General features: G+C 49.6%; 7 protein-coding genes across 8 annotated transcripts; 3 read left to right on the forward strand and 4 right to left on the reverse strand.

Annotated features, from left to right (window-relative positions):
• The first annotated feature begins 7 nt into the window (after positions 1-7).
• On the forward strand, positions 8-1,455 carry FOIG_02863 (uncharacterized protein). Its single transcript, XM_031200311.1, has one exon. It carries the CDS (start codon positions 927-929, stop codon positions 1,233-1,235), a length of 309 nt encoding a protein of 102 aa, XP_031070079.1. The 5' UTR covers positions 8-926; the 3' UTR covers positions 1,236-1,455.
• Positions 1,456-1,543: 88 nt separating this feature from the next.
• On the reverse strand, positions 1,544-3,667 carry FOIG_02864 (uncharacterized protein; the record flags this gene model as incomplete). The annotated part of the gene is made up of 1 exon (XM_031200312.1): positions 1,544-3,667. The coding sequence occupies one exon, from the start codon at positions 3,665-3,667 to the stop codon at positions 1,544-1,546; it is 2,124 nt and encodes a 707-aa protein (XP_031070080.1).
• Positions 3,668-4,013: 346 nt separating this feature from the next.
• Positions 4,014-5,294, reverse strand: FOIG_02865 (uncharacterized protein; the record flags this gene model as incomplete). The annotated part of the gene is made up of 2 exons (XM_031200313.1): positions 4,014-5,223; positions 5,278-5,294. The coding sequence occupies 2 exons, from the start codon at positions 5,292-5,294 to the stop codon at positions 4,014-4,016; spliced, it is 1,227 nt and encodes a 408-aa protein (XP_031070081.1).
• Positions 5,295-5,507: 213 nt separating this feature from the next.
• FOIG_02866 (uncharacterized protein) lies at positions 5,508-12,519 on the forward strand. Its single transcript, XM_031200314.1, has 2 exons — positions 5,508-6,757; positions 6,814-12,519. The coding sequence occupies exons 1-2, from the start codon at positions 5,728-5,730 to the stop codon at positions 7,800-7,802; spliced, it is 2,019 nt and encodes a 672-aa protein (XP_031070082.1). The 5' UTR covers positions 5,508-5,727; the 3' UTR covers positions 7,803-12,519.
• On the reverse strand, positions 8,013-12,661 carry FOIG_02867 (uncharacterized protein). Its single transcript, XM_031200315.1, has one exon. It carries the CDS (start codon positions 11,285-11,287, stop codon positions 8,402-8,404), a length of 2,886 nt encoding a protein of 961 aa, XP_031070083.1. The 5' UTR covers positions 11,288-12,661; the 3' UTR covers positions 8,013-8,401.
• Positions 12,662-13,460: 799 nt separating this feature from the next.
• FOIG_02868 (cutinase transcription factor 1 beta) lies at positions 13,461-17,843 on the reverse strand. Of its 2 annotated transcripts, XM_031200317.1 has the most exons (6): positions 17,786-17,843; positions 16,898-17,723; positions 16,789-16,817; positions 16,383-16,624; positions 15,626-16,137; positions 13,461-15,575 (listed from the first exon to the last, which is right to left on the reverse strand). In XM_031200317.1, the coding sequence occupies exons 2-6, from the start codon at positions 17,135-17,137 to the stop codon at positions 13,938-13,940; spliced, it is 2,661 nt and encodes an 886-aa protein (XP_031070085.1). In that variant the 5' UTR covers positions 17,138-17,723; positions 17,786-17,843; the 3' UTR covers positions 13,461-13,937. The 2 variants fall into 2 exon arrangements, with proteins under 2 accessions (XP_031070085.1, XP_031070084.1); XM_031200316.1 differs by having other exon boundaries at positions 16,898-17,822.
• On the forward strand, positions 17,735-17,926 carry FOIG_02869 (uncharacterized protein; the record flags this gene model as incomplete). Its single annotated transcript, XM_031200318.1, has 1 exon — positions 17,735-17,926. One exon carries the CDS (start codon positions 17,735-17,737, stop codon positions 17,924-17,926), a length of 192 nt encoding a protein of 63 aa, XP_031070086.1.
• Between the last annotated feature and the right edge of the window lie 578 nt (positions 17,927-18,504).

Raw genomic sequence — 18,504 nt, forward strand, 5'->3', positions numbered from 1 at the left:
GAGATGAGCTCGATTGTTTGCTGGAGATGGAGCTGGTGGCGGATGGCACCCTACGCACAATCCTGGCCACAGCTTCCTGCTCGTTGTTGATTCCAGACAGAACACCGGAAGCAAGCAGTGCGTCCTCTTCTGCTGCTTGATGGCGCTTACTTGGCTTCTTGTGTTTAAGTAAATCCTTCAGCTCCTCTGGTCGATTCAACTCGGCGATTTCAGCCTGCTCTCGCGCAGCTTGGCGAGCAGCTTCTCTCTGAGCCTTAGCTTGCGCTACACGCTGTGCTTGATAGTAAGCTCTCATCTGCTCTCGGCCGCTACGACGAAGCTGGCTCAAGCGACGATCACGCGCAATCTCTTTCCAGCGGTAGAAGTATCTGACTGATAAACTGTAGACGCGAAACTTTTGTGCTTCTGCGAGTGCTTGGTCTTCTTCCTCCTTTTGTCTCCTGGCTTCTTCATCCTTGACGTATTTTCGATACACGCCTTGTAGTATATTATCCAACATAAATGCTTGGAATTCGTCCATGAGTCCGCCATCGCCAGTTACGAACCATCTGGTAAAGTCACCCAAGAGGTCACGAGGTGGCGATGGTGGTTCAGGAGAGGGGATGGGCTCCTTTGCTATTTGGGTAGTTGCTGGGGTTGTTGAGAGTTGGAAACCATCACCGTTTGATGCAGGATGGGACAAAGATGAAGTTCCAATCGACGGGAACGAGAATTGAGGTGTTGATGTGGTCGGGGGTTGTGTGTCAAAAATGCCCGTCGCTGGCTTGCTTTGTTCTCCAGTTAACGTAGGTGTTTTGTCCAGGTTGAAAGGTGTTGAAGGTATCGTCGCTTGCGATGTGGCACTGCTGTCGCTTGGTGTAGTTGGTTTTTGAGGTTGTGTTACGGTAGTAAAGGGACTTGAGGACAGTTGAGGCGTTGGTGGCAATATGTTGATGCTAGGTTGCTTCGCGGGTTGTGCTGAGGAGATGGTGGGAGCATGGAGCTGTGGCTTGTCTGCTGTTATCCCTTTGCTAGAAGTGTTCTCTGTTGAGGCAGCCGCCGGAGTGGCTGGTAGAGAGGAGAAGGTCGTTCCTGTTGCCGTATCTTTCTCACTGGAGGCAGAAAACCGACTGAATGGACTGCTCTGTGCCTGCTCACCCGAAGTGGTTGGTGGCTTGAAAGAAGAGGCAAACGGGTTCAGTACTGGCCTGTTTCCAGATCCAGGCAGCTGCTCAGGGGTAAGTGCCGGCAGATGAGAAACATTGCCAACGGAGGATGGCGTAAATGCAGATGTTGTGGGTGCGAAGGGGTTGACAGCAGGCCGCTTGGCTGTCGAAGCCAAGCCAGATGCGAATGGGGTTTTCTGAGGTGGTGTTTGTTGCGAACCAGAAGCACTAATCAAGGCGGTTCCGTTGATTGTAGTCCCTAAGCGAATACAAACGTCAGAACCAGTGGTTTAGGCGTGTCTTTGCCAGATTTCCAGTGGTTCGTCTCGAGCCAATGCGTTGTCCTTGATAAACCTCAAGAACTTTGGCCTGTCGAGTCTCCGGCTGAATGCGATTTCCTATTCGCCTGCAAAGTAAAGGTCTTTACATGTAATCGAACATGCAGAGAACCATGGGATGCAGAATCTTTGGCGCAAATTAAACAGTGGGAATGGGGTCTTACCTGAGTTGCCATTGATGGGCTTGTTGTCCCCTCCAGATTCACTAGGCTTGCCAAATGATGAAAATGGGTTTGACGTTGTAGCTTTGGGTCCAGTGGGGATTGTTGGTTTGTCGGTAGTAGGTTTTGTTTCTGGAACAAAAAGGCTTTCTTGGGATGAACCGTTAACTGCAGCCTTAGGAGGATTTGCGCTTTGATAGGTTGTTTGATGTATCAGTTCTGGTAGGGATTTTGAGCCACGCTTCTTTTCGACAAGAGAGTAAGAGAATTGGTGTTGAAGACGAAGGTGAGGTAAAGAACCACGACTGTCCAGTTTCGCGTATTGGCGACTGGCATCGGAGGGGTCCTCATCGCATTGGCTAAATTCGATATTGTGAAGCTCCGCAAATTCAATAGCTTGCTCGATGGTATCGAAGCGAAGAAACTTGTTCAAAACAGCGGCAGTAACGTCCTTGGACGTCTCCCTAGGCCGAGCGAGACCTCTATTGATGGCGGCCAAGATAGCGCGACGAAGCCTGGGAAAGTGGCATTCTGCGAAGCAAGCCATTGTGTAGGAAACTTTAGGATCCTCAACTATTCTGAAATATGATTGATATGCAGCTGATGCGGCTAATGACGGCGCATCCTTCAGAGGCCCGTGAAAGTCTTGGGTATTTTGCAGAGCCTCAACGAGTAGGACGGCTGTACGGATCTCATTGGAGTCCTTCCAGAGGGCAGGTTTCCATTGACGCTGCAACGTTTCTATGATGTTCGAATCGTAGGCATGGAAGATAAGGTAGTATGCCCGGAATTCAGGCTCATTCTCACATCTTATGCCCTGATCATTACAATCATCGTAAGCGTCGCGGAGGGACAAGAGGGCTTTCCCAAGCTGTTCTAATTCCTGCTGTTCCACGAAGTCCTCGGGTGTTTTGCCGTCTCGAGTGAGAAGATGAAGTGCCGTAACATGAAATCGCGCGATGTTCTCCAAAACATAGACCTGGATCTTCATTTCGTCGGGAGTGAGTGACGAAAAGAAGGTGAAATCTCTGCGGATTGCGCGTGTTCTGTCCCATAAAAACCCATGCAAGACTGGTAGGTTGCCGTCGTCACGTAACAGGTCGTCAATCAAATAGTCCAATGTCCTTTTGAGGGCCGGCACGGATCGAACGTCCATGGGCAATGGCGCTTCTTGACCAGCGGCGGAGCGAGCGAGCTTCTTGACCATGCGACGAGTATTCGCGTATGTAGTCTTGGGGTTCTTTTCGGGCTGATGAACGTCCATTTCATTAATTCGCGTGATCTTCTCGTACTCAGGGCACATATCCTCGCAGATGCCTTTGAAATCGATAGCATCCTGGAGAGTTTTGCGCTTATCTGGGTCATCGATGAGTCCGGCCTTCGTCAGAGATGCGCGCGCCTTATTGCGGTAGGTTTCGTATTTCTCGCGGAACTTTGTCACTTCAGCCTTATTCTTGGGATTCCCAGGTTGAGAAGGCCACTGAGGAGGGTGAATGCCATCTTTACGCAGTTGCTCGTACACCCTTTTCGCTTGCGGATCGTCGGAATGATAGGTATCGGGGATAGGCTCATCGTCGGAGTTGGCGCTTGATGATGAAGTTGGTCGCGACTCGTTACGCGTCGCCACAAAAGGAGTTGATCCATTGCCCCGCGTGTTTTGTCCTGCTTGCTTCCTGGAGAAGGTGGCAGTATTGAATGGGTTTTTCTTCGGATCAGTATTATTCTTTTTTTCGTCACTTTTCCGGTTCTTGTTCCTGCCGCCTCCGTCACTCAGATTGGCATCCTTGTTTTTGAACCGGTTATTCGCCTTGCGCTTTGCTTCATTGTCGCTCTGGTCGCCAAATGCTGATGATCGCTTGGTTCGCTTCGTCTTTGACGAGTCGCCTGCACTATCAATTCCGAATGCGCTGCCTTTGTTCTCGGAGTTCGTCGCAAAAGGATTGAACGCTGGAGACGGACTCCGCGTTGGCTGGCCGAAAGTTGAAAACATCTGATTTGATGATGCAACAAGCGTCGCACTCATCTAGGAAATCGTCTGGACATGAGGATGAGTTGAAGCCCTCTCTATGCGTGGCGTGACGTGGATATTATGACAAGCTGTGGTTGAGTGATGGAGATAGAATTAATCCATTGAGCTAGTTCCTATTCTGGAGAGCTATGCTTTGCTTTGTTACACTGGATCCACTCTCACGTGATGACAAAGGTACATGAATGTTCGTACCATGACAGAATGTAAATCGAGTCTCATCCCATCTCCACGCCAGCAAGAACACATGTCTCATTAAAATCCCTTACTCCTTGAACTCCGTTCTTTTATTCCAGTCCAACAATCTCAAATCTGGTTGATCTCTCATGTGCCAAATCCTCAATTATTTTATCCTGCCGCGGATTCGAGCAGGCCCCAAACCTTTTCGAATCTCTTCCAGTTGCTCAAGGCCTGTTTGAGCCTTAGTCTTCTTGGATGTCCTCTTTCCAGGTTTTGTGAAGTTTCCGAGGAAATCATCCATGATGTTATCAAAATCACCACGAACGGGCCCTTGAACAGTAGACATGGTTGAAACGGCAGACATCGACTGCATGTCGTCCTCCATATCCTCGTTGTATCGCTCCTCAATTTTGTCAAACCTCGCGTCCAAGAGAGTCATCTGTTCAGTTCGTACTAAAGATGAAGAGGTCATGGAATAGCTCGAGTTATCCGTCAGGGCTCCCTTTCTCTTCTTGCGTCGGCCGCCGTGAGTAGTTGTCGTCCAATTAGATTGCATTTCAGACTGTGATGGGGCAACGGGGACCTTGCCGCCCTTTTGCTCCTTCTTGAATTGCTTGAAATCCTCAAGCCAATCTTGAGAGGGCCCCTCCTCGGGTTGCTCTGTCGGTACGAGTTGAGGGATGTTGTCATCTTTGTACTCTTTGTTTGGCTTGGCTGTAGCATCTGATTCCCAGCCGTCATCCTCGTCAAAATCTGCGCCGTCAAACTCATAATCTTCCAGTTCGCGACCGTCCTTGGCAAGCTCCTTGAAAATATCGTCGTCACCATCGTCAACATATGCGTCGTCTTCCAAGGCCTCAAGGACTTCTCGAAGACGAGGATCCATATCGGGTTGAAATCCCTTGATAGAATCAGGAATATCCTGTTGGGCCTCGTAGGTCACCCTTGTAAGATTCTTGGATGGAAGAATTTCGTCATCGAGAATATCGCCTGCGTTCTGCTCAATGTCCAGCTTCTTGAGTGCATCCTCAAGTGACTGTTTCTGCTTTCCTTTGCCCTTGTTTGCAGTAGCCGTCGACTCCACAAAAACAACCTCTCCGCCACCAGTGTTGAGATCGCGCAGATGTTGCATGTAATCGTATTCAGAATCATCAAAGTAAACACCATAACTAGCTGCCTCGCCCTCGTTCGCGCGGACATCTTCGGCCTCATAACCTAGTTCAGAAGCCAGATCATCGAGATCCTTCGATTTAGATGATCCCTTCTTGGTCTGGGTAGGGTTGAGCACCATTGCAGGTGCATTCTCGTCGTGGATGAGAGGGTCATTTTGCGGTCGGTGCACCAGCGTAAAGTGCTGAGCAGACTTTTTGTCGCTACATGATCTGTTTCAGCATACTATGGTCTCGTATCTACCACGGAGTACTTACATCCACTTTCGAGGCATCTTGGCGGTTTGAAGCAACAAGAATTTAGTTGTTAGGTGGGCGTGGATGTTGGGCTTAGACAACACTCATCCGGGTACAGAAAATCTAGCGGGGTGGGAAAAAAATCCTTATCATATACTCCACAGTTATCCCAGACCCTGTCAGATCATTCGCACAGTATAAAGCCCTATATCATCGCAGAGGTCTATAGTGCGGAAACAGTAATTGAAACACCGTTACGGACCCCGAAAAATCCATTTGCCCCTCCAAGAACAGTCATTATTCAGCGGGGCACAGAGTTGATCAGTAGACAGCCCTCTCAGATCAATCCAACTCAGTTTTTACACAACATCAATAATATCTTGAGAGGTATTGCGACTTGGAGCAGCCGTTCCTCGTATATTAGCTGCCGAAGCACACCAACCGAATACTACACTCTATATCGACGTCAAAATGGTTCTGGCAAAGTCCAAGAACTCGGTCGGTTTGGGCAACGCCCTCATGAACGATCGCTTCGGTAAAGGCAAGGGAACCGACAGGAAGCGAACTTCTGCCATCACCAGAACAAACCACGCCACAGGCGAACAATATCTTGTCAACGAGAAGAAGGATGCTGCTTGGGTCAAGATGCGCTCCGTTACGGAGCAAGGCGATCTGGATGAGTTCCTGGCCACCGCCGAGTTGGCTGGTACCGATTTCACAGCCGAAAAGACCAACAATGTCAAGATTATCCATACAGACCAAAAGAACCCGTATCTTCTTTCAGCGCATGAGGAGAGAGACGTTCTTGGAAAGCACAAGCAGCATAAAGGTCGTTTGACTGTCCCCCGAAGGCCCAAGTGGGATTCTACAACAACACCTGAAGAACTGGACGCACGAGAGCGAGAGAGCTTCCTTAACTGGAGACGTGGCTTGGCCGAGCTGCAAGAGAATAATGATCTTCTTATGACACCTTTTGAGCGAAACTTAGAGGTTTGGCGGCAGCTGTGGCGAGTTATCGAACGATCGGATCTTATTGTCCAGATCGTCGATGCCAGAAACCCTCTCCTATTCCGTTCTGAGGATCTTGAGTCATATGTCAAGGCTGTTGATCCCAAGAAAGAGAACCTTCTTCTCATCAACAAGGCAGACATGATGACACCCAAACAGAGAAAGGCTTGGGCAAAGCACCTAAAGGAGGCTGGCATTGCGTATCGCTTTTTCTCCGCCGAGCTGGCTAAGGCAGAGAACGAGGCGAGGGAACTCGACGATTCAGAAGATGAGTCGCCTGCTGGGCCTTCGTCAGAATCCGCCCAGGAGGAACAGGGCGAGGGTAGCGACCAAAAAGAACAAGAAGGTGCTCCATTGACTCAAGACTTTGTGCAACAGAGCCAAATTGATAAAAAAGCAAACGCGGCAGAGGAAGCCGACGATATTGATACACAGATTCTTACAGTTCAAGAGCTGGAAGACATCTTCCTGAAGCATTCTCCCGCAGACGCAGGTGAGATATACCAAGAAAATAAAACTCCACAAACAATTCAGCTAATGCATCAACAGGTTCGGATCACAAGCTGCAGGTTGGCCTAGTTGGTTACCCCAACGTTGGCAAATCCTCTACTATCAATGCTCTCATTGGTGCAAAGAAAGTTTCAGTCTCTTCAACTCCGGGAAAGACCAAGCACTTCCAGACCATTCACCTCAGCGAACGTGTCATCCTCTGCGATTGTCCTGGTCTTGTCTTCCCCAACTTTGCTACCACCAAGGCTGATCTTGTTTGTAACGGTGTTCTCCCCATCGACCAGCTTCGCGAGTTCCAGGGACCCGTGGGCCTCGTCACTCAGCGAATCCCTCAACCTTTCCTTGAGGCAATCTATGGTATTCATATCCGCACCCGAGCCATCGAGGAGGGCGGTACAGGAATTCCTACAGCTGCTGAGCTGCTCCGTGCATATGCCCGCGCCCGTGGTTTCCAAACCCAGGGTCTTGGTCAGCCAGATGAGTCCCGCGCTGCTCGATATATCCTCAAGGACTATGTAAATGGCAAGCTGCTATTCGTTTCACCCCCTCCTGGAATTGAGGATGCGGCCGACTTCAACCGAGGGCTCTATGATGAAGAGCACCTCCCTGAGAAACGACGAGCTGCCCTAAGTGCCGCTATGGATCAGCTCTCAGTCATCGACCCAGCCAGCAGCGAACCTTTCCTTGCCATGGACGACGATGCTGTTGACCTTGCCTCTACCATCGATGTTCCCCTACCTGCAGGCCCAAAGTCCAAGAAGATCGACAAGGGTTTCTTCGGTCCTTCTACTTCTCAAGGTCACGTAAGCCGACCTTTCAACTACCAGTATTCGGAGCAGGGTAAGGAAGATCCTCTGGCGGGTAAACACCTGTCCGGCCGCAAAGCACGTACAGCGGTCGCTCTCGAGAATGGCCTTGACCCCAAGGAGGTTCAGATGGCGTCAAGCAAGAAGCACTTTAAGGGTAACCCTAAGGGTGGAAAGGGTAAACGTCGCGCTGCCCGCAGAGCAGGAGACGATGATGATTGAGCTAAAGCGAAGGGAAAAGAGAAAACGGGAACTGAAAATCGGATACACTGGCATTGAAGAGGAACAAAAGGTGGGCTTCGGAAACCGGGTGCATTGGGTCTGGCAGAAAAGGATCTTGTTATGGGTAGGGTTTAGGACAAGCTATGATACTACACATGTTTTGACCATGACGGTCAGTTATGGAATCGAAATGAACTTTTGCTTTTTAGGCTTGGAATCATTGTTAGATTACGGCTCAGCATCAGTGATTACCAAAATTACCTGGATGGTTTGATTGATATTTCACGTTTCTTCTGACTCACATATCTAAATAAGTACTACGCTAAGATCTCATAACAAATAGGAAATATGGGTATTGACTGTCTACACTGTCCGCAGTTCGCCCAAGGAAAGACCGTATCGTCGAAACAAAAGGAAAAATTCAAATGCTAAGTCCATGTATGATGAGTCCCAGTGGTTCCCCAACTCCACAAAGCAAAAATTTGCCCCCATGATAGTCGTTGTGGTGTGTTCAATGCTCAGGTTCATAGGTTCGTGGTCAAGTGCAAGTATGTTAACACAAGAGTAAAGGCTTCGTTGCTCGTGCTGGTATACCAGCTTCATCTGACACTTCCCCGTGACTCTCTGCCTCCTCTCGATTCTCGACCGCCTTTCGATTCCCGACGGTCCTCGGATTTGAGGAACAGTCGCTTTGTGCCACCAATTCTACCGAGCTCACCAAACTGGCTGCTCGTTGATGGCAGCCGACTTCGCTCGCCGCTAGCGATTCTGACCTTTTCCTTGACACTTGCGACCCATGCTTTGTTCTCCTCACTCATCTCAACTTTCTTGCCTGTAGGCCCCGCAAGTCCAAGGAAAGAGCTCTCGTCTTCATTCCAATCAAGGTGAGAGTTGGACCGCGACCGGTTGAACACTTCTGAGGGATCCTCCTCACCAAGCGCAGGGCCAAAGGCGTACGTTTTGGTATTCAGCTTAGGTGCTTCACTACCCACGGCACCAATGCTCCGTCGCGTCTTACGGACAGACAAAGGGGACATAGGAGATAATTCAACCGCAGATTGGGGTCGTCCATTTGGACTTGAGCCCATATTAGACCTTGATGCCCCAGGAGATTCTGGAAGAACCTCGACTTTGGCGTTGGCTGTAGCAGATCGGCGTTTGTGGTGGCTAGCATACTCCTTGAGATATTCGCCTAGATCTGCCCAGCCGCCACCCACACGAACCATGACGCGTTCCCCCTGTTCGCCAACACAGCGAATGAACAGTTTAATTGGAGCCTCACCGGACGAACGAGAAAGATGGTAGACCTTGATCTCGTGGTGGCCACGGTTTCGTACCCTCGTGTTCTTGGCAGGCGAAAGGGTGAATGAGGGCGTGCCAGCACGGGATGAAAGATTCGAAGCGCTTCTTCGGAAAGGCTCGATGGAAGGCCTCTTTCTGATACGTGGCAGCTGCACATCCGGGGGATTCAGGTTGACTCTCGAAGAAGAGTCATTAGTTAGCTTGATCTTGGCAGGTATCGAGTCAATGATCTGACTGATTTGTTGTTGCAGGTGCTGATCGCCAACGCTGCTGCGGCGGTCGAAAGTAGTGGAGTACTCAGCGATTGAGAATGAATCGTCAAAGTCTTCGTTGAACGAATCCTCAATTCGCATATTGGACATATCTAGATCATCGATGTTCCGATCTGGCAATAGAGGGCTATCCAGAGGTGCCAAAGAGGATTCCCGTGAATCCATAGGTAACATGGGCGGAGTACTGGGAGGGCTAGCCTGAGTGTACTCTGCTTCACGAATTCGGGTTCGAGGAATGTCAGGAGAAGCAGATACCTCAAGTGGATCACTAGATAGGCCGCCGAAATAGCTCGACGAAGGCTGAGTGACAGTAAGAGTCCGGGATGGATCAATTTTCTGCCTTGGAAGAGGAAGAGGTCGAAGTGGTGGTAATTCAGGAGAGATATCTCGATCGAAATGGTGTGTGAAGCTGTGGTCAGGTGTTTCGGGGTACTGAGTTGACATTATTGAGGAGTTAGAGTCTTGCTCGATGCTTGGTGTTGGTAATTGGGACTGGACTGGCATTACGTCTCTGGTACCGTCAAAGGTGTGGTTCTCATCCTCGTAGGATTCGTCGACTTCTTCGATGGGGAGAAACGAAGGGCTTTCGGGCTCACTCTCTGATGACTGATCTCTCCTATACCACTCTGGTACAACTGTCTCGGACTCCGAAACGCCAGAAGGCACCCTAGCTTTCGTGGGTTCCATAGCTGAGTTGTCGGAGCCAGTGACTGCCACTTTCTTGGGCGGTAGAAGCAACGGGATGGGCACAACAACAGCCCCAGCTTTGACAGAGCTCTCATCATCGTTATCAGATTCATCGTCAGTCAAACTGTCAACGAGTGTAGTAGACTTGTCAGATGCAGTGTTGTATTTCACTGGTGATGGAGAGCGAGGAGGCCACGATGGTTCGGGAGGAGCAGTCCTTTCAGTGTGTCTGATCTTCCTCTCACATACCACAACCCATTCACCGTAGCTCGACTCTACAGCTTCCATTCGATCCAACCAATCACCGGGGAGCGTGTCAGGTAGTCCTTCCAAGCAGTCTAGCATATAATCAAGCGACCGGCCAGGACGGACGATTAGTTCGCCGAGATGCCCTTTCATCACATCAAATGTATTTCTCGTAAGTGCTGAATCTTGCAACGGAGTGTTGTCGTCTTTCTTGGGTGTGTCTTTTGTGGGAATAGAAATGGCCTTAAAAGCAGATTTAAGCGCAACTTCAGCGTCCTCAAGGGCAAGTAGAACAGTTGGTATGCGACGCAGAGCGCAAAGTCGTAGGTTCCAAGTGTGTAGTAAACGAGTCAACCTATCCAAGACGGGCAGCGCCTTCAGAACAATCGCAGTAATCACTGCAGTGTGGTCCTCCATGCGATTATAGCTGGAACGCGATAACTGACCAGCTCCAGTGAATTCAGCAAGTGGTGTACCTGGTCTGGATAAGGGAAGGATATGATGGTTGAGGACATGGACTTTAATGTCTTCGAGATCAAGGTCTGACAAATCACGCTGAATTTGAGCCAGCCTCTGCTCATATTTTGACACATCTCGAGCAAGCAAACTCCCCATCCACTGATCCTCGTCGTCTCCTGGGACGGTAAGTTGCATTGATCTTCGTTTGCGCTCTTCGTTGCTGGGCATTAGAAACCCAGCAGACCCCGGTTCGGAGGGCCACGGCCAAGACTGAAGTTCCTCAAACCATCCCCAGATTTTGTATGACGCAAGAGCGGTGCGATTGATGAAATCTCGCTCCTTAGAGGAGGCATTGTCCAAGGACGTGCGAAGGGCGCCAGTGGCTGTGTTCAGCGCATCGACGACAGTAGCAGGACCGAGATTCACAATAATATCTTCAGTAAGTTTGTTCTTCGGAGCCGGTGAAGTGGCGGCGGGATCGCGCGCCTGCTTGGCGACTTGGGCGTTGAGATCGGTCATGGTTATTATCCAGCAGACAGACAGGCTCGAATCGGGTGGATGGATCGTAGAATCATGATCTGTTTAGGAACCTGGGGACATGTCGATGGGGCGGGGATGAGTGGAGGTTTTGATGCCCATATCGAAGAAGATATGTCAGAAATTGTGTCGTCAGATAGGTCGCTGTCAGGTCGGAAAAGTCCTTGTGGTGTTTGCTAGTTAATGCGATCAGGTGGAGCTTCTTTGTTCAAAGGGTGCAAGGTTTCATGCAGGTTGGAAGACCGCTCAGTTACGAATTAAAGAAGTGAAGCTGTGTGGCACAGAGTCGCGCAACTGAAGAAGCTCTTGGGCTTAAGGGAAAGGGAAAAAAGCAAGTTGAAAGTGGATCCGAAGAGGTAAGGAGCGACAAAGAGGGCCTTTGGAAGGCCACTCTGGGAGCTGAAAGGGAACGAAGCAATCGCCGATGGGAGATGGCGGTCAAAGAGTTGCGCAAAGAAGAGTTGAGTTTGACGTGGTTTGGGTTGACGTGTGAGGTTCCTGTGTGGGCCACGGTCGCGTTGCGTTTCGTTGCGGAGGCCTGTAATAAATGAGGTTTACACTGAATTGGCGGCAAGGATGGGGCTTGCGTAAATAGCTTGTCGTATTTAGCGCCCTGGTCAAATGAATCCAAAACCACTGGTTCGTCACCCACGATTCGTGACCATGGATAAGAAGGAAAAAGAAAGTCGGTTCGATTGACCGGATGCCCTGTGCGCAATGTAGTGAAATAGAAACGCTGCTCAAACAGAGTATCGTCAATTTGACGTCGTTGGAACTTTGCAAGAGCTAGGCTGTTGGTTGGCACGATGGAATGGCCGGATCTGGACAAGATCTTGTTTAGAGAAACCGGTAAGAGTCTGAGTACCGAGTGAACAAAAGGATGCAAACAGTATGCACAGCTGAGGTACAGAGATAAAAACAATAATTATGATAAATGCGTTGAAGAATCAGCTTTAATGACGTTGGACGATGAGCTTCGGAGCTGCGACCACTTTGCTTGAAGGGAGGGATATCAGTCAATGAAAGAGCAAACTCAGGGAAGATGAAGCGGCAACGAAAGGTACAACGACAATTGACGGATCAGGTATAATGCAAAGATGCCAAGAATACAAAGAATAATAACCATAGTCGCAAGATTTAGTCAAGGAAAAGAAGATATGTTGGAGTGGTGATTGTTGAGAGGCCTACGTTGTAAGGAAGAGAAAATGAGCTCGGGACCCTCACTATAGGATACATAGAGTGCTGTGCACCTAAGGTAGTGTTTTCCCTCCAGGTATCAACCTGGCGGATGCTAGAGACATCCATGTCTTCCGTTCAAGTAGGCACAGTAAGGTAGGTACAGCTGCTAAAGTATCAAGTACCTAGAGGTAATCAAAGAGGAAAACCCTTCTTCTCGCCTGGTCTCGGTTGCGCCCCATATTCGCCTCCCTTTCCTCCACTCTCTAATATGAGGCCAAGACCCGGCTAACGAACTTGACCACCTGGTAACGTTGACGGAAAGGAGATCTTCTTTATTCCATCACAGGCTGGCCCATCAACCGTCAACGGTGATATTATTAGCTCGATTGCCCTGTACGACCAAGCCAGGGCATCGAATTAGGTCGATTTGGCCCTTGTCAGTTTTCAATATCTTGATCCATCGTATCCGTAGCTTCTGTTCCTGCATATCACTAAACACCATCGTGAGCACCAAGACAAAAAAAGGGGGTGGTTTGAATAGGCAGAGACATTCGAAGTTAGCTATACATTCCTCTGATGGCTTTTTTACATCCATCCCATCTGTTCATGTCTTGCCTATCAGTCATGATCACAAGACCCCCGTCTCGTTCGTACCTATCTGCCCCTGTTAACCGTCACCCTGTCAGCCATCATGATGCTAGTTGTCAATGTCAACAAATAGATTGCGCCATACCCAATCGTCCTGCAATTCATTACCTGCCACATTAAATTACATACTCCATCCCAAACTTCTCGCTTCATGTAGCTGACACCTATAGTAACATCGCACGGTGAGGTTCGTTGGTTCAACCTTGCTACTTCTTGTTCTCCAAAGTCTCAATGTGCTCCCCTGCAAGTGTTGGTCATCTTGAGCTAAGAGGACAGGATAACGGAACCACATGCTTTCGCTAATATTAAGTACAACACAAGAATCTTGCCGCTATTCAGGGCATCCGAGGGTTTCCATAACTCACCAAAATAGAACTACGGATGCTATAACAGACGTCACATCAAATATTCATGGTTCAAGTTGGGTTTCGTTACCATTCAACTACAAAATACATCTTCAAGTTGACAAGAAAAACAAACAGCAACAAGTTTGAGCCCCTGGAGGCGTCCCTTTCCTGTCTGTAGGTGATATCAAACGCCAAAATCAATGTCTTCATAAACAGTCGTCCCAAGCGTTGCTTTTTGATGTCCTTAAAAACATTAAGTCATATCCCTGTCGAACAAAAATATATCCGACGTCCCATTCCAAAACATAATGCGCCGCCTGGAGCAACAGCCCAAACGCCCCGTCTCGAATGCAGACACATACAACAGGTAATGCAAAAATGAAACAAATGCAAGGCTCCGTCCAAAAGATCATTTATCCAGAATTGTGTTGCAATACGGAAGTTGAAGCGTCTTGAAACTACGCCGGGGCAGAAATCTCGCGGTTCTCGGTTTGCCGGGCTGCATCGACCTCGGCATTAATAGCCCAGGTCAGCGCCTGTTCTGCCGACATAGTAGGTTCCTCAACGCCCAATACCCCGGCGATCAAATTATCGTCTTGATTGTTCACTCCCTCCGGGGGGAATTGCAGCCACTGGTCAACGTCAAAATCGGTTCCGGCCACAGCATTCCAGTCGAACTCGTCGTGGCCTTGCATGAAATCGAGATCCATGTTGCCAACATCCAGTTGAATTTCCTCTGATCCAGCACTGACGCTCGGTGTCAAGCCAGCGGCAGGAGACTCCATCTCCGTCTGGGGAGGTGAGTTTGTGGGCATCTCCAAAGCTGCAGCGTTGACAGTATTTGGTGGCATCATGGTTGGTGCTGCCACAGGCTGAGGCTCCTTCGGCTTCTCATTAAATAGCGACTCGGAAGCAGTCATGTACGGCGCATTCTCGGGAGGTGGTGTTTGAGCGCTGAACTCGATTGGTACCCGTTTCATCATGGCTAGGGTTGAAGGGGCAACGCTGGAGTTGATATCAATCGCAGCCTTCCGCAGAGCAGCATCAAGGAACCCGGTTGCGTAATCTGCTGCAGCATAGACCTCTCGGAGCTTCTCCATAACCCGCATACACTGGCGGAATCCTCGTGTGGCACGCTCCCGAGCCTGGGGCGTGGGGTTCTTCATCTCAAGGAGGTGAATGATCATTGCAGGAAGAATAACCGTCACACCAGTCGTAGGTAAGAATCGCTCTAACCGATATTGGTGAAGCTCCGTAGCCATTCGGGTAATATGCATCGCAGCATCACGAACCCGTAGTCGAGACATATCTTGTACTTGTCGGGATGTTGTCGGGGCCTGGAGAGGCGACGATGGCAGGAACTGGGGTCGGTGCAGAGCCGATATGGTAGTGTAGTATACCATGTGCAGGAGTGTCCTCTGAACAGCAATTGTTGATCGTCCGTCTTTGACATCCAAGGGTGTCAGGGTGCGGTACTGGCAGCAGGCTGGTAGCGACTCGGCCCATGCCATAAGTTCGTGATCCACCTCAGTGACGCTCTCAACGTTATCTAACTGCTTATTAGGGAAAAGCATCATAGTGCTGTTAGTAGTATTTTCGGGCTTCATCTTATCCCGGATCAAAACTGAATACTGCGCCTTCAGCATGCGGCTAATGCACACGCACAGCTGAGCCTTGGCAATGCACATGATAGCCAGCTCTCGCTGCATGTCGAGATTGCGAACCAATGCACAGCTAGCTGGGATAATGGTATTGTTCTCAGGGAGGACCTCGATCTCAAAGTCGCTCTCCTCGAGCATGGGCACATCGAAATCTTCGTCCTTAATACGTGTGGGCCGTCTCATGCCGAGGGCGATGAGGCGATCTCGCATAAAGCAAGACCACCATATTCGCTTCCAGAGCTTTTGTTTTGCTGGAGCCATGCTTGTGGACCCGGGATTTCGATGAAGGCCAATAGTGTGTGCCAGTGAGATGGCCACGCCCATCCAGTGCCATGTGTCTTTCTGGTCATCTGGCGTCTCATACCAATACGTCATCAAAAGCAAAGCTTGTACGAGGACAAGGCGATCTGACTCGTAATCGAAGTCGTATAGTAACTATTGGCGGATTAGTTCAGCAAGTTCCACGTGTTCGGAGCCTTACTTACCCTTGTCTTTTGAAAGAAGGACTTGCGAGCTGCTTTTCGAGTGGTGTAACCACCCTCACGAAGGTATTTCATGTCTACAAAGGCTGACGCTGCGAACATTACAGCCTGGTAGAGGAAGAGACTTGTCTGACCATTCTTTCCATCACGACTGTTGATGATACCGAGAAAGTTGTTCAGGTCCATAAGCGGCATATACGGGTGCACGTATTCGACATAAGCCTGAAGGAGTGCATTTTGTAGTGGCAGGGTGGGCACCGATAGTGCGCCCTTAATCTTGAGATAATCGACATCTTCAGGCGCGATCTTATTTGGCAGAGGTCGTAAAAATGCAGGGAACTGAGGTGCCGGGGTGTCCTTCTCCTCGAGAGAACCGAGCAATTGAGTGGTACGCAAGTTATCGAAGAACGCAGGGTCCGGGATGATGCTACCCCATGACGACCGGTGTGCGTTAGATTCTATTGACTGGATCTTATTGAGTGAGCTGGAATCTCGGCGGTAGCCAGAGCGTTGATCTGGGTCTTGTGGTCAGCCATAGTTCGGTTCCCGCGCATTCCATCATCAACCGTCGTCAAATTTCCATGTGATCAGGCATGTAAGCACTGTGGAGTACATGAAGAAAGCGGGCCAGGGGCGGCTGAAAATGCGGAGAACGGAGTTGTTCCCCCAAAAAAGAAAGCCACTAGCCAATCGAGAGGGCTGGCTACGGCGCACAAAATGAGGGTTGAAGTTGGAGGTGGAAAGTAGCGCAAAAACTTACATATCATGTGAGGCACATGGCTATCAAGGGCGGAACTGTTCAGAAAAGTACTGGGTGCGTCAATGCTGCTGGTCGAAATGGCTGAGCCGCTGCTGGGACGTCGAAGGTCGGCTGTGCTCATGCCCACAGTCGCACTCTTGCTGGGACCTGTGGGATTCCCGTTGCTGGCCGTTGTTTTGCAACGCAGCTGGGCTTCTGTGGAGACAGACTGGCCCGCTGTGCTGGCCGTATAAAGATTCTTCCTGCGGCGGCGGTTAGCAACGTAAACTCAACGTAATTTTTTCTCTGGGGCGTTTTGCGTGACATGACGCTTTCGAATGAGCTCCATTCGTACCGGCAGCCGGTACAAGGGGCCGGAATGGAGTCGATCGGAACACGATGCCCGGAAAACGTTGGGATAACTTACTTTCGCCTGCGGCTTTCTTGGACAACGCACTGCTCAGATGTCAGTCATGCTCTAAAATTCAGGGCGGAGATTGACTGTTTTGTCCAGAATCCAAGAGTTAGAAGCGTACCTCAACATTGTCCCAGCGACAATTTCCACAAGGGGCTCCTTCGACTACGTCGCATCGGACCTTTCGTGCCCGGCAGGACACGCAAGCACGGGCAGCGCGTCGCTTTGTGATCTTTTCCGGTTGCTCCGAATCGCCAGAAGGTGAGGCTCTCTTCTTGCTGTTCTTTTCATTGGAAGCTTTTACTGAGGTAGCTGTTGGCGATGGCGGGGCAGCCGAGCCCTGTGAAGCTTCTGTTTGCATGGCTATAGTTGTTGTGATGTTTGATCTCGTACAGGCTTAGTGGTTGTCGATTGACAACTCCAGTTATGGTAATTCCTGGTATGAGCTTGTAACTGACAATCCAATAAGTGCGTAATGCTGTCTGGATATCTTCGATGTGGCGGTACTAGGTCTTGCAAAAATTAAATTGGTGAAAGAGGGCAGTAGTCGTCGTTGTGATAAATCATTGAAAGGTTCGATTTGGCCAGATACAAGCGGTAGAGTGGAGAGTTCAGATTAATTTCAGTCGTTTGTCGTCGAGATTCAATATGTCTATCGTAGCGTGGTTGTTGTCTTTTGTTTACCCAGAGACTGGTGGGAAGTAAGGTAGACGAGGCTGGAAGAGTGATGACAGGGACAGGCTGAGGCTCAAATGTCGACCTCAATCTGAATTAGAGCGAATGCCTAATCCCCGTCAGAATGAGATAATCCGGGATGATTCACGATCAAAGAGGAACAGAGGCACACCAACAGGTCTGGTGCAAATGGAAGTTTGAAGCCAAGGGGATGGAAATCCGGGGGATGGTAGGTGGGGGGTGCGGAAGGTTATTATATTCTCATCACTAGTCTGGCAGAGCCATGTTAGTCACGGAGGGGACAAGAAGCAGTTTGATCGATGAGAGAAAGCACAAGCACGAAGGTAGCCAAGTGGAGGAGGGCGTGTACGAGGCATTTGAGGGTCTTTGGGCGAGGGTGTCGATGGCGTTTGAGCGCCCAGGACAGGGCTCATCGAGGGTGGGCCTAACGAGTCCACAAGAGGAACCTGGATGATGGGTAATTTAGCGCTGGTTGTTCCTACTGTAAGCGGAGAGCTACTCCCAAGCTGGCAAGGCCCTTCTGGCAGGGGGCAAGTCTGGAGGTGGCACCCTTCGCCGTGACATTGGGGTGCGCCTGGATGTGGGGATTTATCGGTGACGATACAACGGCAGAGCTAATAACTACACATTAGCAAAGGACAAGAAAATAGAAGTGAAAATCAACGTCAGTGTGTTGAATTTACGTTTGTGCGATAAGCCAAGGGAGCGAGATGTAACCATGTAATCGTTAACTACGAAGACTTCATGTAAATTATCAACTTCTTACACAGCCAAGCATCTCATATCTGGGCATTGACGAAATCCTGTCATCTGTCTGGGCACTTGTCACTTGACTTGTTGTTAGCAGCTAATAAACTGGACTTGGAATTGCGTTCATGCTTAGCAATGTCCTACCATAGTATGCTAATCTGACAAAAGAGGTTTGCTCTGGGAGCTTCAATAGTGGATAGAAAGTTTTAATTAATCAGGAGACGTTTTGGTTCATGTATAATTCTTTGTCCGCCACAATCCATCCCTTGAGTCTGGTCTTTT

Source organism: Fusarium odoratissimum, assembly GCF_000260195.1.
Source record: "Fusarium odoratissimum NRRL 54006 unplaced genomic scaffold supercont1.3, whole genome shotgun sequence".
In the NCBI taxonomy this organism is placed as follows: domain Eukaryota; kingdom Fungi; phylum Ascomycota; class Sordariomycetes; order Hypocreales; family Nectriaceae; genus Fusarium; species Fusarium odoratissimum.

Excerpts from the sequence above, each read along its gene's own strand:
- FOIG_02863 (XM_031200311.1), top strand. The coding sequence starts at position 927 with ATGTTGATGCTAGGTTGCTTCGCGGGTTGTGCTGAGGAGATGGTGGGA.
- FOIG_02866 (XM_031200314.1), top strand. The coding sequence starts at position 5,728 with ATGGTTCTGGCAAAGTCCAAGAACTCGGTCGGTTTGGGCAACGCCCTC. Across the intron at positions 6,758-6,813 it reads GCATTCTCCCGCAGACGCAG|GTTCGGATCACAAGCTGCAG; the intron begins GTGAGATATACC and ends ATGCATCAACAG.
- FOIG_02867 (XM_031200315.1), bottom strand. The coding sequence starts at position 11,287 with ATGACCGATCTCAACGCCCAAGTCGCCAAGCAGGCGCGCGATCCCGCC.
- FOIG_02868 (XM_031200317.1), bottom strand. The coding sequence starts at position 17,137 with ATGCAAACAGAAGCTTCACAGGGCTCGGCTGCCCCGCCATCGCCAACA. Across the intron at positions 16,818-16,897 it reads GTCGCTGGGACAATGTTGAG|TGCGTTGTCCAAGAAAGCCG; the intron begins GTACGCTTCTAA and ends ACATCTGAGCAG. Across the intron at positions 15,576-15,625 it reads CCTTCTTTCAAAAGACAAGG|TTACTATACGACTTCGATTA; the intron begins GTAAGTAAGGCT and ends ATCCGCCAATAG.